The sequence below is a fragment of the Rhyacophila brunnea genome, unplaced genomic scaffold (genome assembly GCF_057557595.1).
Source record: "Rhyacophila brunnea isolate RB1 unplaced genomic scaffold, BYU_Rbru_1.0 scaffold_4, whole genome shotgun sequence".
In the NCBI taxonomy this organism is placed as follows: domain Eukaryota; kingdom Metazoa; phylum Arthropoda; class Insecta; order Trichoptera; family Rhyacophilidae; genus Rhyacophila; species Rhyacophila brunnea.
Genome location: NW_028233068.1, coordinates 53695405 through 53720543, shown reverse-complemented (window position 1 = coordinate 53720543; position 25139 = coordinate 53695405). Strand labels below are relative to the sequence as shown.

At 33.3% G+C, this 25139-nt stretch overlaps 1 protein-coding gene across 2 annotated transcripts in view; it reads right to left on the bottom strand.

Moving 5' to 3' along the window:
• Mitf (transcription factor Mitf) overlaps window positions 1–25139 on the bottom strand; it is a 208073-nt gene that overhangs the window by 40565 nt on the left and 142369 nt on the right. Inside the window, exon 2 of one of the 2 annotated variants that reach the window (XM_085954531.1) lies at window positions 946–1230. The exons of the other annotated variant lie outside the window; for it this stretch is intronic. Within the exon in view, the coding sequence (XP_085810657.1) occupies window positions 946–1001 (56 nt within the window). The 5' untranslated portion in view covers window positions 1002–1230. The remainder of the gene's footprint in view (window positions 1–945; window positions 1231–25139) is intronic. 2 annotated transcript variants of the gene reach the window in all.

The window sequence follows — 25139 nt, the reverse complement described above, 5'->3', positions numbered from 1 at the left end:
GCACAATGATATACATGTCAAAGCCGATTTCTTATAACTGCATGATAATGTACGGCAGTTAGAATTACATTTGCATGATTTAACTAAATAATTCGGCAGAGGTTCATTCGTCATTTGTCTTGGATATAAATTTTTGGTGGGTTATAAGAAAAAACATTAAAACCTCAATAAAAAAAAATTACCACTAATATCGCCTGGCAACGTCGACTTTATATATCTTTGTGACCCCTAAAACCTATTCCAATTGTCAGAATGCGTTCCGCATATTACGTATACGAAAAGTCTATGGGATCCTGCACTAAATAGCATTCACGCCGAATGTCATTTTCATCAATCGAATGAGAAGGTAGCATTTATTTGTGCTGATATGACATTGATTTGAAAATAATGATGGTCTACTTAGATTACGTTAGAGAGCATTAATTTTAAATACATGTATAAAAATGATTACAGCAGGCACTTACTTGACTTGTAATCATTATGGATGATTTAAAATTACACTATTTTTAATTTTCGTTTTATATTAAAATATTAGTACCAGAACATTCAGAATAATAATGTTACGTCCACTCTAAGTATTATCAAATATTTATTTCGAATTATTGTTCAATATTATAATTTATTCTAAGTGAACCATCATTACATCATTCAAATGAATGTCGTCTCTCAAATAAATATTACCTACTTACAATATTTAATCGACGAAAATTCTATTTGGCTTGAACGCTTTTCTGACATTTGTAAATCGGCCTCATTATTTCAGCTAATTTCCCTTCGAACAATTGTTTTTGTACACATTACGTATTACCAATATTGTGACACGGTTGTAAATCGATCATACATAAAATAATATGATCGAACAATGTAATACCAGTATATTTATATTTATTTGCATTTTTTATTTATAAATTACGAGTTATATTTAAAATAAATAAACATACTTACTCCTTTTTACTGTTGACCACAATAACGAGCTTAACCTTGCGCGGCCCCTTCGTCATGCTGATGGCGGGAATGGTGCCGCCGTCAGGAGCCCCCGTCCTCGAGAAGGGTGGCGTGTGGTCACCTCCAACACACTTCCATATTAGCTTCCGTTTGGGCTCACTCTTAACAAAACCACGACTCAGAAACACTGTTATCTTTTGTACACCCCACTTTTATAATATTCTTAAACAACACTTGATTCTCAGATATGAGTTAATATCAGATTGCTGTCTTTTATTTAATATTCTAAACAAAAAAACAATTTTACTAATAATTACGTAAATTAATTAAAATAATATCACTCGTTACAATTAACATAAAAATCGTATACGAGATGCTTTTAACTAATTTCGCACAATTTGTATTGGCGTTTCGCGTGGCCTATTATTACGACAGTCTCTGCGATTTTAGTCCGGCATTGTGCAATTAACACTTCATGAATGACAAAATTGTCAATGATCAATGTGGAGATAGTTAAATGAGTAGATTAATAACTATTTCGGTTGTCACACCATCACCATGACTATAATAAAATTGAAACAGGTATTTTTAAATTTTGTAGTGGTAAAATTCCAATTAACTTAGTACAAGGCCGATGACTTTGAAGTGAATTTATATTGTATGAAACGTATAATATTGGTAAATACACATGATACCTACACTTGTTATGTAGTGTACTTTTTTTCAATGAAAATACGCTACCTAGTTATATCATTTGACTGTCGTACGAACCTAGTTCATATTTTTAAGAAGTCTATACAAAGTTGTGAAAAATATCTTTTTTACACTTCACATTATTCACACTATTTCGTCGTATTTATTTATATTAACGCGATGTTTAATTGTTATTATATTCTTATGATGAAATAGTATTAAAATAAATACATAAAAAAACATGGTAGCTACAAGTATTTCAATCCATATAATATATGTAGATATATTTTAAATTACATTCGTAAACTCTTGAATCACTAAACAAATATTTTTTAACGTATATCATCGATTCGTCAAAATTCAAAATTGAAGACTCTTTAGGTTTAGTTAAAAAATCTAAATTCAGTAGTTTTATTCAGAGCTCGAATTCTCTTTAGTAAACTCAGAAAATATTCGTGACTTATTGTTAATTCCGTATAAAATGAAAACAATTTATTTTTCTGTGCATTTAAAACGTTTTTCCACTTTTAATTTTATTGTGCTTTCATTGACTGTTGAAAATATGTTTTATACGAAAGCACAGTAGTTATCAAACTCCTGATTCTTAATTATTATAATATATATATATATTATAATGTTTGAGGCTTTCACGGTTGTTTTTTATCGTAGTATATTGAGAATGGCCTCTGCAACGAGCCCGAAACGTCGAGTAAAGAAGGAAGAATATAGATATTAATTTAAAAAAAATCATAGACATTTTTTGACAACTTAACGACAAATAAACGTAGAATAATTTTTAATTTAACTAGTTAGTTAGGTATCGCAACTCTTTATGGTGATTCCAAAACGATTTTAGTATAGTTTAAATGGTAACTATAGAAAAAATTTAATTCTCTGCGTTGGCAACAATGTATAACATTGTAAACATAGATTGTTGGTTTGTTATCGAGTGTTCTTCCTCTTTCATTCCTCGACGTTTCAAGCCCATTGCAGAGGCCATTCCCAAGAGATAATGTATTGAAGTGAACCGTGAAAGTCTTATGCGCCAGCTTGACGGCTGCGACTTGCCTGGGCGGTATAGTTTGTGCAAAAAAACACTTTTACAGCGCTTTTCGGGTTGTGCGAGTTACAGTTTTCCCGTCCATACACACGTGGTTCCCAATACAAACCGGTTTGCGCAGGTAAGCTTGTGGTAAAGCATGAGCGTCTAGCCGGCGCTTTAAGTAGACTTAAAAATAAAAATAAATAATTATGGGGGCCTGATGTTAACATATTGTTTTGTGGCGTTTTCTTTATTTTAATATAACACTAGCAATATAAATATTAATGACCAAATGTAAAACCATCATAAATGAACTTGCAAGAGAAAATAGCTTTCACGTGACGTATAAAAGCTGTACCTATCTACACACAGAAAAAAATGTTTTTCTTCAACATCGCTCAGTGCATACACATGATGAAATTAGATAATTTTATAACGTGAGATTAATCAACACAATAATATAAACAAATACTTTTTTTTACGATATCATGAATAATGGATGATGATCGGTGAGTTATGTATTATATTAGTTTTAAAAAACTCGCGCACTTTTTCTACACAATATTATAAACCAGTGCTAAGATTGGAGCTTTTTGCCGGAATGAGAGAGCAAAAAACAAACGCACGAAATCCGTGAAATAATAATAATTATTGAATGTTTCTTATTAGTTATTATTATAAGTCCGTTTTTTTGCTGTCTGCGAGTAATGATTTTTGTTCGCTTTGACCGAACGCAATAAAAAATGTCTATTCAAATTCGGCTTGAGGATAGCGTACACGTTTCACAATCATGCGGTAACCGCTAAATTGTTTTAATTAATGTAATATTAATAAAATATGTATTTAAGTTGCCGTTAATATTTTCCGTGCTGAGTATTTTCTTTCTCCGAAAGAGGCTCGAGAAACCACAGATTGAAATGCTAGAAATAGGTTATGTACATTAACATGACCGCATATAATGATGTCAAATACATGCGTTTAATTAAGTACCTATTACACAATTCAAAATTAAATTCTACAACGTGATAATGTTTTGGAAATTAACGAAAACGAAACGAAAATGTGTATATTTGAGAGAAACATTTCCAGAAAAACCATTTATAATAGCTTCATCGGACTGATAAGTAAAATGTTGATGTCCTCAAACGAACGTGAATTATCTTATATTACAAATGATCTCCGTAGTATTATTTCCTGAAAACCGGGCTATCAGTGACGTCCTGCGGGGGTAGGCAGGTCATACTTTGCTTCACTCATTTAGTGCTAACACCGTGACTGGCGCGTTTGGAGTCGTTAGCCATTAGATATAATTAACGTGTTATTTAAATGTGGTAATTAAAAGGTAATTAAAAGGTTAGCAGTGATTGTGAAGGGCGGCAAATGAAGGAACGAATACAAAAATGATACAACTTTCGAAAGCAGTGGCGGTTTTCCATAAAGCGCACAATGCGATCGCTTTATTAGAAAGTGTAAAAAAAATAACCGAAGCCAAAAAATCACAATTGTTGTCATACCCCATGGTGGTTTACCGCACAGGCAAAATTTCCACCAGGGGGACCTTCAAACTTGTCAGCGCTTCAGACCTACGCGTATCTAAAACCACCGATGTCTGAGAGTATGTTTCGTGGAAATGCTCTAATCGTCTAATCTTCAGAAGATGAAATTATTGTGTATGTCATTTGTTGTTGCATTTGTCTGTTTAAGATACCTAATAAATAGCAAAATAGATAGGTTGATATCTAACGAGTATGCATACAATTCGCCTGTAATTTTCTACAAACACGTATCTCAAAAATCACAACTTTTCAGGAGAGACAAATAACAACTTTATTCTTTTTATTCTTAGTTTTTAATTTAGAAATAAAATTTCTCCTATGAAATATCCATTTAGTATAGTTACACATATTTTCATGAAAAAAATGTTATGTTTCTTCAATTTATCGCACTATACTTTCGACCGATCAGTTTTATTATCGGAGATACGAGAATGCGTTGCAACTTTACTGTGGATATTACTGCAGCAAACACGTATCTTGACTTACGAGAAAGAGCTTCAGTACAATTATTTGTCGGAGTTCAGTATTCTGTATACTTACAAACACGTAACTCAAGATACGAGTTTATGATATTTATAAAAGTCTTTTACTATGATACGAGTTTTTGTTATTACTTGTATGTTCAAATTCTGAATTCATTACATCAAACAACTCAAAACTGACAAAAATAGAGATAAGTACTAAAAATGAAAGCGGACGGCATTCCTATTATGCCCAAGGGCAGCTTAGGGACGCCACTGCGAGTGCGAGCTATGTACGCATACCATGTAGGTAAGAGAAGAACTGGTGACCGAGACGGTTTAACTGTACCACAAAGATGATCAGCAAAAATAATTGGAAAGCGACGGCATCTGATCGGCCGAGATGGAGAAAGTTTCTAGAGGGGTCCAAGACTAATAAGCAACATCAATGGTTATACGTGACAGAAGAAGATACCACACTTCGGAGTATACAGTATCAGTGTGATAAGTACGAGTTCGGGTCAACAATTAATAGTGAAGATGGTCCTGATAGTTGCCGACCTCGGATAAGGAATAATAGGTACAAGAAAAGAAAGATCAATTATTAGCCAATACAATGGCCACTTTCATATGCCAGCGCATCTATTCTGTACATAAGACTGCTATCGGCAGCTATCGAAGGTAGTTTTTCATATTATGTTTGTATCGAAGTATTATAATATTGTTACAATAAGTTAGCCGACTAAACAGTCAAAACTTTCTATCTCGCTCTAAAATTTAGCACACCCAAGAGAGGTGCTGTTAAAACATAGTACTTATTGTAACAATTACAACTAACTTATTGTTATTGTTACAATAAGTGCTAATACTTGGATCCTACCCTAGATAGCGGCCGAAAGCAGTCTTGTGTAAAGAATAGATGCGCAGGTACATTGTAATAATTACTACATAAATAACACTAAACAATTGGTTTTAGTTGTTTAATTATTGTTGTGCATTTCGGTTGATGCCAATATTCACCCATTTACTTGTATATGGTTGCCAATAAATTGTTAATTACAGCAGACAACTACTACGACAAGAATACATTAGTAAAACTTGATGTGACTATTTTCGTCTACTATTGTAATAATTCTACTTTGTGTATGCACTCTTTTATTACTTGTTTAATGAAACCGGGAGATTTGTAAATCTTTCAACCCATTATTTTTTAGAATTTCTCTGTAAAACGAATATCCAAAATCGTTACGCAGCATCAAATTATTGCAGTACACTAGCGTTTCATGCAGTACACTAGTTTGCGGGATTAGTTGAACTTTCGACTATAAATTAATGCGAATTTAGATAGACGTTGTTTTATATTTTATTCATTTTATTGTACCTAAATCTTTTATTTTGCACATATTGAATCTATAATGTGTGTCTAATAATATAAAAAGGGCCGCTTATTGAATCGCCGCTGGTTTAAAATTATTTAATTGCTTCATTCGTAATTATTAATAGTATTTAATTTTACTATTTTAATTATCTTGTTAAATTACACACTCAAGAAAAAGGGCCGCTAATTGGAGCGCCGCTGGTTTAAAATTATTGTATTGCTTCATTCTGTAGTTATTAATAGTATTTAATTTTACTATTTTAATTATCTTGTTAAATTACACACTCAAGAAAAAGGGCCGCTTATTGGAGCGCCGCTGATTTATTTTTATACACTTTAACTTTCTCGTTGTTTTTGATTTTTAAAGTAACAACTGTCACTCTGACGTTTAATCCTTTGTTGTGGTGTCGCACTTTCGTAACGGTGTTTCTTAACTCTCAATTTCACCATCTACCAAACGCGTAAAAAGAAGTATAACTTCAATAAGAATTAAAATACCACGATATCAATTAGTGACATATTATGCGGTGGATGTTTTTTGTCGTTGAGTGCATACATACACGATGCTCATTTTTTGTTCGAATTCTGTTCCTGCAAAACAAACGCAAACCAAAGCAAATTCATGGTCGGAGCCTAAAGTGCTTCAAATAACTCGTTTCCACCCGACAACCATAAAGGTAGGTACAACCAAAAGTAAACTAAACGGTTTAGTCAGTTTAGTGTCACTATGTCAGTACCAAATCAACGATTTACGATGCTTGCGCCAAAAAGAAGTCATTCATAAGTGATATACTCCAGCTAGAATTTTACAAACTGATTTGAATTTTAGAATGAGCATAAATTGATTCGGAATGTCAATGTACCAATAACAAGATGATAGTTGCGTCAAAACATTCAATTGGCTATTGAAGTATGTTTGAAAGCTGAAGTGCATAGTGTCTGCAACAATGATATACAAGATTTCGTTCGTGTCGACACACCATTATGTCTAATACTTAATTCAAAATAATATACCAGTCAATCATATGAACCAAACATGAGCGGAGACGAGTTGAATTAAAAAATAAATTACCTATCGCTGTTGTAGGTATACAACTTGTAAATACTCAGTCATCATTACCAGATGGATAAAATAATTGCTCTCTAATGTAGCAAGGTCGTATACGTCAAGTATTCCTTATATCATTCCTGTACAATCTAACATCGCATCTAACTAAAACTACATGCATATTATTATATTGTTTATTTTGGGTGTTTACTATGTAAGATTATAATTTATAATGGTATATTATTGTATATAAGACAGTGGCCGCGAAATTTATGAATACATTCTCCTGGTAAAACCTTCAGCGGGTCTATTCTATACACAAGCCTGCTTTCGGTCCGCTACCGCAGCTAACTGGGGTAGGAAAATATCGAATTATTAACACGTATTCTACCAATTATACCAATATAGTTAACCGTCTGAACTGTAAAAACTGTCTATCTCGGTCTAAAATTCATCACAGCCAAGAGAGGTGCTGTTAAAACATAGTACTTATTCTAACAATTATAACTAAATTATTGTAAGTATTGTTATAATAAGTGTTAATAATTCTATACTTTCATATCCTATTTAGTTGCCGTAGCGGACCGAAAGCAGCCTTGTGTATAGAATAGACCCGCTGGAATGCTGGTATAGGCGGTTACGTGTAAATTGTACGTATTACATATCAAGGGCTTAGTGTCAAACAACACTATCTAAAAAAGTGCAACTTTACAGGAGAGCCAAAAATCGTTATTTTAGATTCTTGTAACTTAACAAGGGAAATGTTTATTTAAAACCAATGTTAATATTTTATAATTTATTGTGTATTGTACATTTATCGTGCTTATGATGATGTTAAAATGTATAGGGATAGTTTTAAAAAATATATGAAAACAAGGGTAACTTATGTAGTTAGCGTTAAACTTTACTGACGATTTAATAAGAAATTTGAAAAGATTGACATAACGTTGTTTGATTATCATGTAGCCGTAAATGTAAAATAACGTTATCTCAAAAAAAAAAAAAAAACACTTTTTTGTAGATAACGTTGTCTGACTTTAAGCACTCGATATTTTCACCGTAGTACAGTTCGCTGTGATCTTTCTTATCGGAAAGAGATGAAAAAAACACGCATTGTTCGTGGAGCATTGCAGAGAATAATGTTCCTTCAAGAATGAAAACCTAACCTAACCTAATAAATAATCCAGTATATCGGCTATTTTCAAAATTTGTTTGCCGCTGGCTTCCTGTAAACCGACAAGAACCGTGTTTTATTTAGACATGAATTTTATCTCAGTACTATACGACCCAAATAGGTTGGACGGTCTTTATTATACGACCATATATTTCCGATACAACATTTCACGGTGAAGTGTGATACGGCGAACTGCATACGTACAAATTTCCGGGCACGGATATCGACTGGGTCTAGCGAGCGACAAGGATTCTTCAAGGAGACCATTCGCTTGAAGGCGATTCACTCGTGTTTTTAATTTTTTTCGTCCATACGTGAGATTGGAAACTACACTTTTTTTATCAATACGACGGACAAATGACAGTAATTCTGATCGGTAGTGTACGATATATTAATATAATTTGGCAAAAACCACAGTAGATCTAGAAATCTATAACATCATTCCGTTGATAGTATGAGATTGATAGGGTGGCGTTATTTGCAGCCAAAATCAGTGAAAAAAATAATGTAAATTATGTAGAAATTATACGAACTGATATTACTAAATGTTCAATAGAAGATTTTTGCACTACAAAGTCGCTTGAAAGAATAAATCAAAACTCCGAATATAATAAGATAAGTAATATTGTGGGAAAGGGATTTTATTTATTTTTTTACGTCATGATATAGCTTCATGGCCGATTAGTGAAGTTGGTATCTGGATTTAAATTGGTCCGAAGGGTCAGAATGGGAAAAAATAATTCATCGATCATTGATTGTCTTTCAATGATATCGGACTTTGCTCCCAGATCATACAAAGGCGATTTTTTCTAATGTTAATTATTATTTTAAACATGCTCACCAACAAGTAGTTAGTTATACATACTCTCAAATTATACCAAACATTATACTTCACTGAAACTGTATAGTCGGTTTATCTTTAAAGATCAGTATTAATAATTGTATTTTGGTAATAAAAATAGATTTTTACGGAATACGCAAGTATTGTCGAATATCTACACCCCCAATCATTTAATCATTTCAAAAACAATCCACAAAAATTTCTAAATCTTGTTCATACAGAGGAAAAATCAATAAACAGTCAACCAGTGACGTTCCTAGATATAATGCCGCCCCTAGGCAGCGCCAAAATGCCACCACAGTATTTTTTAACATCCTTTCATGATTCAAATATCTAAGAAATGTGTTGTATGGATACATTACCTACTAAAAAAATATATACCTATCTACCACTAACTAAAACATACAAAATTAAATTTATATATATATTTCGCTAAGAGTGGGGATTTTTTTGACGTTGGTAATTTAGTGGTTTCTTACATATCATTTTTGCAATACATTAATTTGCTCTGTCTTGAGGAATTACGACGCACTGGATAATAAGTCAGACTGTAATTATTCTCAAATCTGCACGGGTCATTTCTGGTTACCGAGGACATCGAAGGAAGTATACTAGACATCGCGAACCCGACAAAAAATTACAGTCCTGTTATACATTTTATGTTAATTAATATTTTTTGTTTTCGTTATTACTAGTTTAGGTAGATATTTCTATATATACCAAATGATTATTCTAGATTTGCCGCCCTTCGAGTAACTGCCGCCCCCAAGCGACGCTCAATCTGCCTACCCCCACGGGACGTCACTGCAGTCAACGACAATATTGTGTACCTACTTACCTACTGCTATATTGAGACCATTGACATTTAACGTCAGAAACTCATAAATATTCCGCGGGGAAGATGGCAGCTTGGAAAAACTCGTTGTATTTAGTCAGATCGAATGTGAAGCGAAGATCAGATTTTATGATTCGCCAACCACGTCTGCGAAGAGGACATAATTTATATATTATATACCTATATAATAATCCAATACACATGAGAGAATATAGTGTTATACTATTCTAATAAATACATTAACTTAAATCTGAATACACAGTCTTATCACTGATTTTATTAATTTTCAATTGAAGAAATTTGTACCTACTCATAAATAATTTATTTAAAAATGATTATAGAAATATTTTAAATGGTAAATCAATCAATCTTAAATCACGATATTCAAATAGGTAATCCAACAGCTTAGTGAGATTGCGTGAAGATTATTATCAACAATCATCGTCTTCACTTAAGAGTTGCAAAAAAAACTGGATACTTGTGAAATTGAATAACGGTTTTTTTTTTAATTTCACACCTCTAGTTATAAATATGCCTGGAGGACATAATAGTTAAAGTAGAAAATAGCTAATTACGCTTAGTATAAATAAAATAATATTATTATAAAATTTACAATACAATATTTTCTATAATGAAACATCGTTTCAATATTAGAAAGTAAAGGCAAATCATACATACAGTCGTTGAGCTGTTAAAACCAACGATGTGACAAAATTGATTTTTACGGGGAAAAAATAACTGTTTTATAAGCCCAAATGAACTGGTTTAAATCTAAATAACAGGTAGCATGGCACTCATCGGCGATGGATCAGCCACGAGAAAAGAATACCGGAGTATCTAGTTATCGCATGCGAAGATGCCGAAACTGCGCCACGGGAGAATTAAGAATGCTCGTCAAATCAACTTAAAAGTTTCGGCACTGGATAGTCGACAGTAGAAAAACTATTAGGAGGAGGCCAAGACCTGCCAAGAATTGTAGTGCCATAATTTATGCTGATGATGATGAGTAAGGGTCCGTTCATAAGAGTTATTACGATTTTATTAAAATGAGGTTACATCGGATACACAATTATATTTAAAATTTGGTGGTGTATTGAGGGCAAAATTGTCATATCAGAATTTTTAACAACTCAACAGCTTGTAGTATCTTACAACTATTTTATAAGGATTAGTTGATAAACATTCGATGAACTCATTAGATCAATTCACATCTTGGCTGAAAAAAAAACGTAATGTAGTATCCGATCTAGCTACACACGAATTAATAAACGAGTGTTCTGATACCTGCTTTGCGGTTGGTGCTATGTTGCAAAATTCATTAGTGAACTGAAGTATAATAGAATTATTATAGGAATGAATTTATTTTGAAATACACTGTCTCGAGACGAAAATATGGCTCCAAAAAAAATACCGAGATGTTTATCAACGAAACATGTTTTGATAATATACTCTCCGATAAGTAGCTGCCAGTGACAAACACTCGATACTGAATGAATATTTGACGTATACCTTGACACGTAAAAGATAAACTTAAATACGAGAATTTGTTGATAATAATAAAATGCAATTTTTATAAATTGCGGAAATTCAAAGCAATACGTGTATTAGACAGCACACACACAGAAAAATGGCCATATGGGTATATTTTGAAAAACTAACCATAATAAATTTATTTTTTACTTTTAAGGTAACGGGAGAGGGTACGGTCAACAAAATCTAGCAGGTGCCACTGACTTCCACATTTACCCCGCCTACTACTTATTGATTCTCGTCGCTTTGGCCGCAAAAAAAAACAACCGCATTTCCAGGTACATTCTTCATACTCAGACACTTACACATTGAATCTAGCTATAAACACCTGGCCTCCATATATATGGGTTTTACCTGTGTGAGCTGTCACATTCACAGGTGGCTATCAGATGCGCATGGCTTAACAATCATAATTATTAGGATCGTTAGGGTCCATTAATTGTGTCTTTAGACATGCTGCATCGGAATATGAAAGTAAACATTAGATTCCCTAGGGCCTAGATAGTTGCACAAATTTATGAGTGTCACGAGTCTCCATGTGTTCACAGACCTTGCGTGTCGTAGAATGCCCAGAAGAGTGGAGGCAACCCGATGAGAAGGCTTTTTCACAATCAAATAATCCGGGTCACGATCCTCAGTCATAATGTTCTGACAAAGAAGAACAACAACCAATATGCCATTTACCTAAGTAAACTGTATTTCCGTTTTGTTTTTTAGCCCGGATCCGAAACAATGCTAGGTATGTGCTAACTGCTAATAACGTTTTCAAGAAACAGGGTCATCAGTCAAAGGCGCGACATCTATGTTGCCACCGTGATAAGACTTATTTGATCACTTAAACCTGCAAAATGATAACTAACTACTTACATAGTAAACAATTAATTTACGCGATGCTCTGTTTGCCAAATTTATCAGTGGAGCAGATAGATGTGTGAAGTGAAATCAGATAACGAGCGAAGTCTTTCCTAATAAATCGTGCAACATACTAGGCAAGCACATTATGTACTGACCTTGACGCTTCTGAGACTATATATGTATACGTATAGCTATATACATTTTATTATTTTTATTAGGGTTACTAGAATACGACTGAGACTTCCTTACTATTTTTACAAGTCATTCATATCATATTAATAATTAATATTTTTTTTATTAATTATAATATTATAATTTTTATTAATGATAATTAAAATGTCCACAATATATTATTTCATATTAGGTCAGAGGGGGGCAAACTGCGGCCCGCCATCATTAATTTTACTTCCGATTACGATTAACTTTTTTATAATTTTTTAAAAAAATATTGACCATAGATTAAAATTTGAAGAATTTCTAGTTTCGTAAATGTATTATCTCAGTACGTCTTCCTTGCGTCTCGTCTCACACTATGTAACCACTATTTTCTACGTTGAACATCGTGACACATTTAAACACTTTTAACTCCGCGTTGCAAGGAAAAAAAATATATGCCCATGATATGGTAAAAAAGTTTGAATGGATTTCAATTAAAACTCAAGTTATTCTTTCGACGAATATCGAATAACAACGTGGACCACTTTCCAACTTTGAAGTTGCTGAATATACCAGAATATAAATTTGAAGAATATGGTAAAATTATTAAAGCTCTGAATGACGATTTTTCCCAAAGATTTGGTGACTTCCGAAAAATTGAGACAAGTTTAGCAATAGTAGGTACGTGATCTATTTTCAATAGAAATTGATAGTGTACTGACAGAGCTACAACTTGAGATTATTGATCTGCAGTGTGACACCGATTTAAGAGAATTGCATCGCCATGAAGAAATCTTCAAATTTTACAATGCCCTTAATTCAGGCAAATTCGACCAACTTAAAGATTATGCAAGAAAAATGTTCGTTATTTTTGGATCAACATGTGAACATCAATATGTGAACAAATATTTTCGATCATGAACCTCAATAAAAATTCTTTACATTTCATTTACTTTAGATGCATGCCACTTGTATCTGAATTATCCTACTTTAATCCATTCATTACTAACCGTACCAAAACCGGGAAATATTAATATCGTCGGTTCCACTTTCCGATAACTTGTGTATCACTGAATGATTATATTAATTTTGATTCTGCTCGTCAAATCCTTTCGAGAAACCGCCGCATTGTATAGCGTCGCGTTGAGTGCTGTGTAATAAAATAACGACCGTTCTGTTCGATGGTGAATCGGAAGCTCCTTGAGGACCGAGCTGATGAAAATGCACTAACATGTATTAAGGCTTTACCGGTGCCTCTGTTGTGCCATCAATATATTATGATGTTGTGTTACTGTGACGGTGCTTTTGCTAATATATAATATGTAGGTATATTACTGACACCCCGCATCCATTCGATCGAATGAATTATCCCATTTATTTGCTTGAGAGAATATTGTAAATGACAAGTGCATGATATTCATAATACCCCCCGCGCTCTTAAAAATAAATGGGTAATAAATTATTATGGATATTTTTTTAGAAATGAAACGCCCTCCCCCCAAACCATTTCTTGTTGTGCGAATCTGATTATACTACAGACTAGGGAATCCAATCCCGAGCCAAGTTTTTGATCCCGGGATTTCGGGATTACAATTTGACGATCCCGGGATTGGCATTTTTTCGATAGTTAATATTAAATTTTTATAAACTTATCCAAAAAATAAATCTAGTATAATTAAATTTATAATAGTAATTTTAAAATAGTAAAGTACCTAAATCATGGTTTGTGGCCTTTTCGCTTCATAAATCTAATTAGTCAGCCAAATATGAAACTGTCGTAAAACGTATGAGATCATGGCGGAATCACTTTGTTAAAAGTGCGAAGCATTGTTTTTTTTCCAATCTTTCTCATTTTTATTAATTTATGTGAAAAAATAAAATGAATTGGCAACACATGAATAATAAATTAAGCTTCATTCAAACCCAGTTTATTTCTAATGTAGTTATATGTTATATTTTCCTTTTGATTTTATTTTCCATAAAAAAATCAATCCCGAAACTTTCGGGATTATGTTTACCAATTCCGGGATTCATAGGTATCGAAAATAGTTCGGTCTCCCGGGATCCCGGGATTGGAATCCCTACTACAGACTATGGGTTTTGCTGTATGGTGAAATTGTCAGGCCAAGCCATCATACCATGATAAAAAATATTAAAAATATATATATATTAATACAAACATAAATATTCATATTATTACAGAGAAAAATATTATTTTGTGATTGTTTGGATTTCGATTATGACTGGATTAGGAACACTGCAAAATCATTCAAATAGACATGATCAACTTACATTACTTAAAACATGTAAACATTAAAAAAATGTATAACAACAATGTGTAAATGATTTAATTTACATTTAGATTATTATTAAATTCAATATATTATATTATTATTATTAACATACTGCTGTATTCCCTGGACCAATATAAATAAATAAATACGAAATGTTCAACAGAGCGATTAAATTAATTAAATTTGACGATTTACACAAGAGTAAGCGCCGACATGTTGGTGACACATGTGAGTTTTTTTAAACGAAGCCATTATCATGGGCAATGCATCCATATTTACTCTTAAATATCACATTATGCAGTATACTCGGACAATAAATTACGATGCAAATAATATATCAGTGCAACGCTAATAAGGCAAAACAAGATAGTATGATAATTTAAAAAATAATTTAACACTCCGTTACAAAATATTATCTACTTAATGGAAGCACAAAAAATTATGATAATTTCAGCGTGTCAGAGTAAATTTTCAAAAAGCATATCGATGAAAATGTGAAAACACAAAATTCTTCTCTAGATTATTATTACTTTGCCCATTACGTCAATAGGTAGGTACTTCCGATTATAATCACAAAATAAGATAAAGCTATCTTACGATAATTGAGTAAAAGTAAAGATACCTTTTTAATAAATATATTAAACATACATAATTCTCAAAACACTCATGAGCAAATCGCGTCGCGTCGAATCAGCGTCTCTTGGGTATCCGCGTCCTGTGCATTACCACTATTATGCTACGACTGCCATGCTTAATTGCGATAAATTTAAACTATTGGCCTTTCTTAATACCTGCTCATAAGCGCTCTTCAAATTATTAACATACATTTATGTATGTTCAATAATTAGAATGGTACATTCTTAAATTTTGTGAATTATTCGTTGAATAAAAGAAATAGTTAATTGACTATATTAAATGTGGGTGTACTTGTAATGTGGATACATAATGTTCACCCTGTTGCCATACGAGTGAATGAATTGTCCAACCCACCATTAATACGTGATCAACATCGATGGGGATTTTACTTTGTAGTGCCATTTTTACACAATAATCGTCAAAAATATCACAATCTCAAATTCAAATTATTATTTAATTCAAATTTTTATATTATAATGAAAATTGCAAATCATTAATTTAAGACGTTCACAATATGACATTTGGAAACAGAAATATTATTAAAACAGTATTATATAAAAAATTAATTGATCAGCATTAGGTAAGTTATTAAACAGTAGAAAAGTGTAAATACCAAAAAATATATATATACAAGGAAGTAAGCCGAATGAACTAAGCTGACTCTATTTTAATAATTTATAATTCTCTCGAATAATTAAAATATTCTCGTAGTATTGATCCTGATAAACAACCCTAAATCATAATAATAAAAAAAATACATTAGGTACAAATTATCTAACCCAGAAATGAATAAATACGTAAATGATTTGCTAGCAAATCCAAATTATTACATAACCTCTTAGCTGAGAGGTGAAAAAAAGGTTTTTTTACTAGCGTCCATTTAATAAATAATAATATAAAAAAGATTCACTTAATTATAATCATCAATTATTTCGTGTGAGCAATACGTTATGTAATTTAGAATTTGTTCCATCGTGAGTATTTTAGTTATATTCAACCATTTTGTATTATTAACATATTATAGTTATACTTATATAACATAACATAATATATTATATACGTATATTAACAATGCAGCATACAACACATTCTAGACAAATCTAGTTATTTATCCAAAAGATACATAACGTCAGAATCGTCGAAATAATTACGGTCTACAAAAGTACGTGGAATAGATGCACACGATTGATAATAATGTAATTGCCTTCCATCTGGTAGTAGGTTGATTACAGATAATTAATAATGAACCTAATCATGTGCATAACATCCAAAGTCCAAAGTTCTAGAACCTAACCTAACCTAGGTCCAAAGTTCTAGAACTTTTTTAGAATTCCAAAGTCCAAAGTTTTAGAACTTTATCTGGTACTAGGTTGATTACAGATAATTAATAATGAACCTAATCATGTGCATAACCGAAATGCTTTTAATTTTCTTTTATAGTACCTAAGCGATCGACCGAGAGGGGTTGATATAGTTATTTGTGCCACACGTCATAAATATATAGATACCTCAAAGATACTATGAGATTTATCTACAATTCTAATTATCTTAGCTAAATGACTATCTCAAAACGATAGTATAGTTTTACGGTATTGATATAATATGGAGATTTAAGAGTGTGATGCAGAACCATACTTAGGTGCGTAAGTCCCTAAGATACGCGCCTATCTTTAAGAGACCAATGTCGGCATCTTAGATCGCGTCGCCTAGAGTATCCATACATAATAATACTTATATAGTTATAGTAGGTCTTGGCCCCCACAAAGGGGGGGCTAGCAGGGCTCTAGCCTGGGGACCCGGGCTCAGGAAGGGCCCGGCGTGGCGAGTCGACCAAATAAAGTGATATAAACACACATCACAAACTCTCTCTAATATAAAAAAGTTAGAAAGTAAAAGGCGCTATTGTTCTTCAATATTGCTATTATTTAAAATTACGCGGTTGTAGCAATTAATTTTTAATTGTGTATCGATACTCGACAACTTATATTAATTCAATCAATATTAAAAAAAAAACAATAAATATACACATTAATTATATCGCGTACACCATTTGGTACACCTACGAGCGTCACACTGCCTTTATCTTTAGCGATAGGTAGGGAGGCCGGCCAAAGATCCTAGCCTGGGGGCCCGCTTCAGGATGTGGGGCCATGTAGTAGGTAGTCAATCTACGGAAAAAGTGACAGATAACCAGAACGAAACCATTAAAAATACGGTCAAGACACGGATAAGTCGAACTAAATTAGCAACTCTGGATGGTGTATATTGCCAAGTTAATCCAGATAGTTCTGTATCGCGCTCAAAGTGTTGAAATACCAAATAGTTGTAATTTTCTTGACTACAGTGTGAGTAGAGCTAAGAAAACTTTTCATTGGAAACCTATAGCGCCCGCAATGGCCGAGTGGTGTCGTCTCCGCTTGTTAAATCGCTTGACATATTCACATGTTGTTTTTAATATGTTTGGATCCAGAGCTTAGACATAATATGTTGAATAAGTGCCTAACTCTAAAATATATTTCTCGTAAAAAATGTATTAGAAAACTTCTTCGTGAGGCGGTCAAGATTCACATCGGATTGACAAGCCAATGGAAAAAAAACCTATACAGAAAATGGAATACATCACTATATCTAATGCACAATCGTAAAATGAGCATAATGATTAGTAAATGTGCATTCATATTAGTGGGATTTCATCCGCAAAAACATGGCATTAATAAATTGAATACCTATACGTTTACTAGAATCAGTATTAGTATTTGCACATGGTTTATTATCACTGTCAGGTAAATAATATGTATACAAACAAGAAAAAAGGTAAACACAAAACCTGAGATGAAATAAAAACGTAGGTATTCAAAAATATTTTTTTTAATACATATTCGCTTCACCTTCAAACGAACAATATTTTAATATAGTTGTACTTCTTGTAGTACCAACCTGTTAATAAATTTATAGAATTAAAATTAATTTAATCTACGCAATATGGTAATTTTTCATCGCGTTGTTTACATAATTACGACATACCTCGGTATTACTATTCTTTTATGCCGCTAAGGAAATTAAAATCGTGCTATCAAAACCTCAGTATATTTCTTCCATGTGTCCTTGTCAACTATGTATACATCTTTCAGTTATTGATATAAGTGCATGTACGGGGAAACTGGTCTATCGAAAACCTACTTTTAGATAATGTAATAGGTACATTTCGGCTCCTGGGTCGCCCCGGAGGAGATGGATAACATCAAGATGGACGCAGGGATGCTGAAGATAACCGAGTGGAGGAGAGAGAGAGCTCAAGTTATAGATTCCTGGAGGCCAGTTGTGCAGTTGGCTATGGACCTGAATGGTCTGTAGCACCAGATTAAGCAGTATTTCGTTTTTGGGCTAACATCGTATATTATTCTTTGTTTCTGAGAAGAAACGTCGAGGAAAGACGGATAATGAAGAATACATATCGTAAGACCAAACATCAAAATAAAGTAAGTATCTATTAAATTTCATTATTTAAAAAAAAAACATACAATTAATGCAAACTGCATTAAATGGTCATTTATTTATTCGTTGCTCATGTATTAGTCAAAACTAGAAGACCTGATGAATACCTCATTTCGTCATTCAAACGCGCCATCTCCATGTAAACTCCGATCCTTATTACAAGTATAGTACTGTTGTCTTATTGACTTGTTTCTAGTGGTTATTGAGAATTCTTTATGTATTCTTTCGACCATGTCCGATCCTAATAAGATCATGCGGGCCTCCACAAAGTGGAGGTTTTCATTAACAGATTTTGTTTTTACGAGAAATGGATGTCAGCCACTTGCTCAACCTATTAGGTCAATATACTCTGACTCATACACAAATTGAAAAACAATATGTGTACTTGCCAGACCCAGGATTCGAACCTGGGACCCACGGCGTTATAGGTCGACGCTTAAGCCGCACGGCCATCGTGGGGTATTCTTTACTTATACATAATATTATAATAGTGTTTTTACATTTATTTATATTGGTACCTACATTATAATTGTTAATTACAGAAACTTTATGAGCCATAAACATGACGTATATAAAGACTTTGAATGTTTTTATATAATTATTTATTTGTATGACATTCTGGTTCCTTAATATTAATAAACATTGTGTTAGAGTATTATCGTAAAATAAATGTAATAAATCTGGCTGTGCATCTATTATTATTTTTAAAATCTGGCACATTGGTTCACCCGGAATTGATGCGTTCAAATATTTGTTTTAACTCTGCGTTGCCTGTTCGCGCTTCTTGCTAACTGATTTCAATCACGATTCTTTAATAATGTGACGTAGCACTTTACATAGAAAATGAAATCTCTTTGATTGTAAGGTTCATAGTTCATAACTAGGCACGAAATGGACAGTGGTGCATATCGTACCTGCTATGCTTGTAATGAAGCCATTCTTAAAATAATTGTGTGTGAACGGAAGAATTCGCCACGGAATTATAAATTTTGCATGAATAATTTTATTGTAATAAAATAGATTTATACTCGTAAAACCATTGTCTGTATTAATCAAGATTATTAACGGTAACTCTTTGTTTACATGCCAATAACATAGGTAGTAAATACAATATTTCACAAGCTCACAAGTGATCCAAAGTCCAATGCAGGCACTCATTTAAAGTAAGTACATATTATGTAATATGTAACAAAGTAGACTTACAAAAAATATAACAAAAAACGTAAGTCATGTTTAATTGATTTGTTGACCGAAAGAAGATCCTCATCAATGGCACTCAGGTTGAACAAGGGAAGAACTACATATATATGGGACAATAAGACGTGTCTATCGATGGATCTAAATTAGATGATATTGTTCACAGAATAAAGCTGATCTTCCGTGGTTTTGGCAGTCTGTATAACATCATCAAATTGACCACAAATAATTGTGCCTAAAAAGCTAAGTGTACTTTTCGTAATCACATATGCGTGCGAAATATGGACCCTCAGTCAAAGAGAGAACCAGATATATAGAGTAGCAAGGCATGGTACTGAGATATGCATCCTGCCTAATGACAATAAACGAAATTATTTGATAAGGAAACAAATCAAGGTATGTGATGTAATAGAGTTTGCTAAACATCTCAAATGGGTTGGGCATATAATTCGAAGAAGTAGAAATCGGATGCGAGACATAGCTCAGTTCTGCGGAAGCACTTAGCAACGTAACGTACAGGAGCGGAAGGAGTGGAATTGGAGAGGCCGTCTTCCAACAGTGGATAAAGCAAGGCTGATGATGATGACAGAATACAATAATATGTAAGCGCACGAGACAACATGACCGAAGATCACCCATTACTGGAAAAGCTTTCTTTGGATTTTCGTCTTTTGAGTTCGATTGGATACAAAGATTCGTATTTATTAGATGACAATGATGCAAGTAATACATTAAAGTGGTTACCTACTAAACGAAAATCAATCAATCTTAATTTGGTAAAGCAGTATAATCCCAGGATTGAAAATGATTAAATTCAAAAATATTGGGATTAGTTAATAGTACATATTTTTTTCAAAAAATAAGTGTGATTTAAAAAATAAACATTGACATCTCAAAAAAATACAATTAATCTTCTAACTTTCGCAGGGTTAGAGGCTTAGAAAAAATGCGCAATTATAAAACGTCGTATAAAATGAACTAGGTACTAAATCATTCAACATAATGAGAAAACTTTTTTTGGTCAAAATTTCAAATACCTTTTACCAAATACCGGATTTAAAGAAAATACTAATCGTGAGATTATAACATTATATTATTATCTATGGGATTTTAATCCCTCAAAATAACAAAGTATTTCATAATACTCGTACTATGGTATAGTTTTTTTTATCAATATTACAAAACACGATAATATATGAATTTAATAAGTCTTCCAGAGTCCAGACTGTACACTACTAACTTAGCGGTTTACGACTCGTTCTTTCGTACTGACTCAATTTTTTAAAAATCTTTAATTTAATAAAAAAAAAATATTATTTGTATCTCTAGAAGCGAGTGATAATGGGCGCGATTATTTATTATCATAATCAAGAATAAATTATGACAACTATTTTTTTCTGGTGCGTATGCCAATATTATTATCTCTACAAAAGCACCTAAGCCGACGAGATGTTACACATAGATAGTGTTGTAGTATCATAATGAGTTTTTTTTAAATCTTAATGTTGTCATAACATACATTATAAATTATTTCACAATAAACGCTTTTCAGCTTCTGTATTTAAATTGCCTAGTATTCTAATTTACTTAACGAATAGTTGGATTGACATAGTCGAAAACAGGCACGTTTTAAAGGTAGCAGTAAATTTAAAACTCGAGGGTAAAATTGGTGAAAAAGCACATTTTTATGCCTTATTTCCACCACGTCATGTTCAATTTATAAAATTTAGAGTAGCAGTTTCGTAGAGTGTCGGGTCTGTGGCTTAATGCTCATCCATATCCTAACCTCGGCGCCCCTCTGAATGATGATGCCTTACGCATTTATATTACTCTTCGACTTGGTATGCCTTTGTGTCATGCACACCAATGTATTTGCGGAAAACGAGTTGACCTTATGGGATGGTTCAACAAGGACTGAGCTGCCAGAAGAGTGCCGGTAGACACAGTCATTCTGTGTTCATCGGGAGTTCCATCAAGGCAGGTGATTCTTGGTGTCTGTCGACAAAATGTCAAGCAACTTGTTGGTACGAGGGTGGGTCAATAAGTCCTTAGAAAAGCCGACAAGTGGCGCGACTAGTACTGTAAGCGGTTTGTTTTCATGCAGCGGCACTACCGATTCAGTATGCTGCGAAGTTTCAATCAGATTGGTCGGGTTGTTGTGTGTTTTTCGTACATTTAAAAAAAAAATTTGCTTGTGGAAAATGGAAAAATGGAAAATGGAGAAAATTGAGTTTAGAGCTGTTATTAAACATTTTAATATAAAAGGGTTAACAGCAAAGGAAATAAAAAATGAGTTGGATTTAGTTCACGGCATAGCTGCTCCTTCACTTGCAACTATTTGTAACTGGTTAAATGAATTTAAACGTGGTCGTACATCAACAAAGGATGAACCACGCTCAGGACGTCCATTAGAGGTGACTACACCAGAAATGATCAATAAAATCCACGATATGGTGTTAAGTGACCGAAGATTAAAGTTGAGTGAGATAATTGAGGTTACAGGGATCTCAAAAGGTAGCGTCATTTCTATTTTACATGACAAATTGGGCATGAAAAATATTTCTGCAAGATGGGTGCCGCGTTTGCTCACAGTCGACAATAAACGCAATAGGGTGGTGGCCTCTAAAGCCCTGTTGCCGCTCATGCAACGCAATCCGGATGAATTTTTTCGTCGCTTTGTGACTGTAGATGAAACATGGATACACCACTATACTCCCGAGACGAAAGAACAGTCAAAGCAGTGGATTGCGAAGACAAACCATGTCCAAAGAAGGCAAAAACCGTAAAATCAGCTGGTTAGGTTATGGCTACTGTATTTTGGGATGCACGTGAAATTATTTTCGTTGACTATTTGGAAAAAGGAAAAACAATAACAGGGGATTATTATGCATCTTTATTGGACCAGCTAAAAAACGAAATTGAAGAAAAATGGCCTCATTTAAACAGGAAAAAAATCCTCTTTCATCAGGACAATGCCCGTGTTCACACATGTTTACGATCAATGGCTAAAATTGAAGAATTGAAGTTCGAATTGGTCGACCACCCACCGTATTCGCCAGATTTAGCCCCCAGTGACTTTTTCCTTTTCACAAACTTAAAAAAATGGCTAAGTGGACAACGTTTTTTTTCAAATGAAGAAGTCATCGATCGGACAAATGCTTATTTTGAGGACCTTCCGAAAACTTATTTTTCTGACGGTTTAAAAAAATTGAGAAACGTCTAACCAAGTGTATTGAGCTCCAAGGAGATTATGTTGAGAAATAAAAAAAAATACAAAAATAAAAACTGTTTTAATGCTTTTTTCTAAGGAATTATTGACCCACCCTCGTATCACGTTGATTCTGTTGAGTTAAGGAAAATGTATGGTTTAAGATGCCACTGTGGTGGATACACTTGCGGCATCTCACCTGAATAAATCACTAAGTCTAACTGAGCCAAAAAATACGACTGTTTGTCACCTAATTATATTGTCTGTCCCCTGGGTTTAGAGACATTTGGACCTTGGGGACCTTCTGCTTTGAAGACGGTGACTGAGATAGGTCGGCGCTTGACTGATAAGACAGGCCATTAACTGAGTACCTGAGACAGCGAATAAGTATAGAAATCCAAAGAGGTAATGCAGTCGCTGTTTTAGGTACTTTTGGTGTATCGAGAGGACTGGGGGAGGTATTTTATATACTTGGAGAAACCTAGTATTATCTTATTGGTTTATACATAATTTATAAAATTGTATAAAAATAATATATAAGTATTCAAAACAAACAACAATTCTTTTATGACACGTGTTTCGCACACATACTCAGGTATGAGTAATTAATATAAGATTTCAGCTTATTTATAATTGTATAATTCAATATTGTTAAACTATGACATGGGGTGGGGTGGGGGAGAGAATATATAGAAAAAAACCTAATATTCTTATTTCTTAATCCATATCCACTCCTTAGTTGGACCATGTGGACACTAGTACCGCAAATATAAAGTATTATATTATGAATGACCACCAAGTAAACGAATGAATCTTTTCAGTAAACTAACAGTGGACGAAAGCGGTGACAGAGGTTACGATTTCTCGACTTTTCCGATTCTTGAGATTGAAGAATACGAGAATAAATTTCACTATCGAAAATTCCCAATAAATTATTATTAACGGTCATACAATAGGGTGTTTTTTAACGCGATTCTGCCGAAGTAATCACTGAAAAATGCTCGAGTTCAACACAGATACGAATGTTGGTTTTTCTTACTCAGTATTCCTGTCTTAGAAATTATGCAGAGGTCAGATTCTCTACACTCTACAGGTTTTTTCGCTCAGTCATTCTAGATTTGTTCTAAATACTTAAACTCCACGATTTTTTGTGAGTTTCACGTTTTATTCAGTTTCGGAAATCGGAATACGGAACGACCAGTAAATTAACGTACATAGTTCATCCATCGTCCGTTCAGCCGTGTGTCGCAGTTTGACCCCTCGGTTAAGTTTAAGAACAATAATTGTATGTTAATTTTAAATGATTGATCCAAGAGGTTTGACGAAAGATTATCAATAATTCGCTGTAAAAAAAGGTCTGTTAATAATATAAACTTCACTGTGGAAGCCCATAATATGTTTCACACAGCAAAAAAATGCAAATGTTAATATACTTGTACAAATATATTTTACGGTTTTGTATTCCGGCATTATCGGGTTTCCACTAAAAGAAACGGTGATCCCGTTACATAAAAAAAATGTTTAGAGGTCAACATAAAGTCAAAGTAATCACAGAAAACACTTCGATTCGACACTCAGATTTTTTTTTAAGAAATATGCGATTACAACACACATAATTTAGTGTGGCACATGTTGAGTTGTGGTGCATTTACATAACGAGTTTTTCACGCCGCGAAGTGTATGTCCTACGTATGTGTTTGGGCAGTGTTTGTTGTTTGATTTGGCGGAGGTACGCGTCTCCATTTAGAGCCACTTTACGACAATTTAATTTATTAGCGGCTCTGATAAAAAAGAT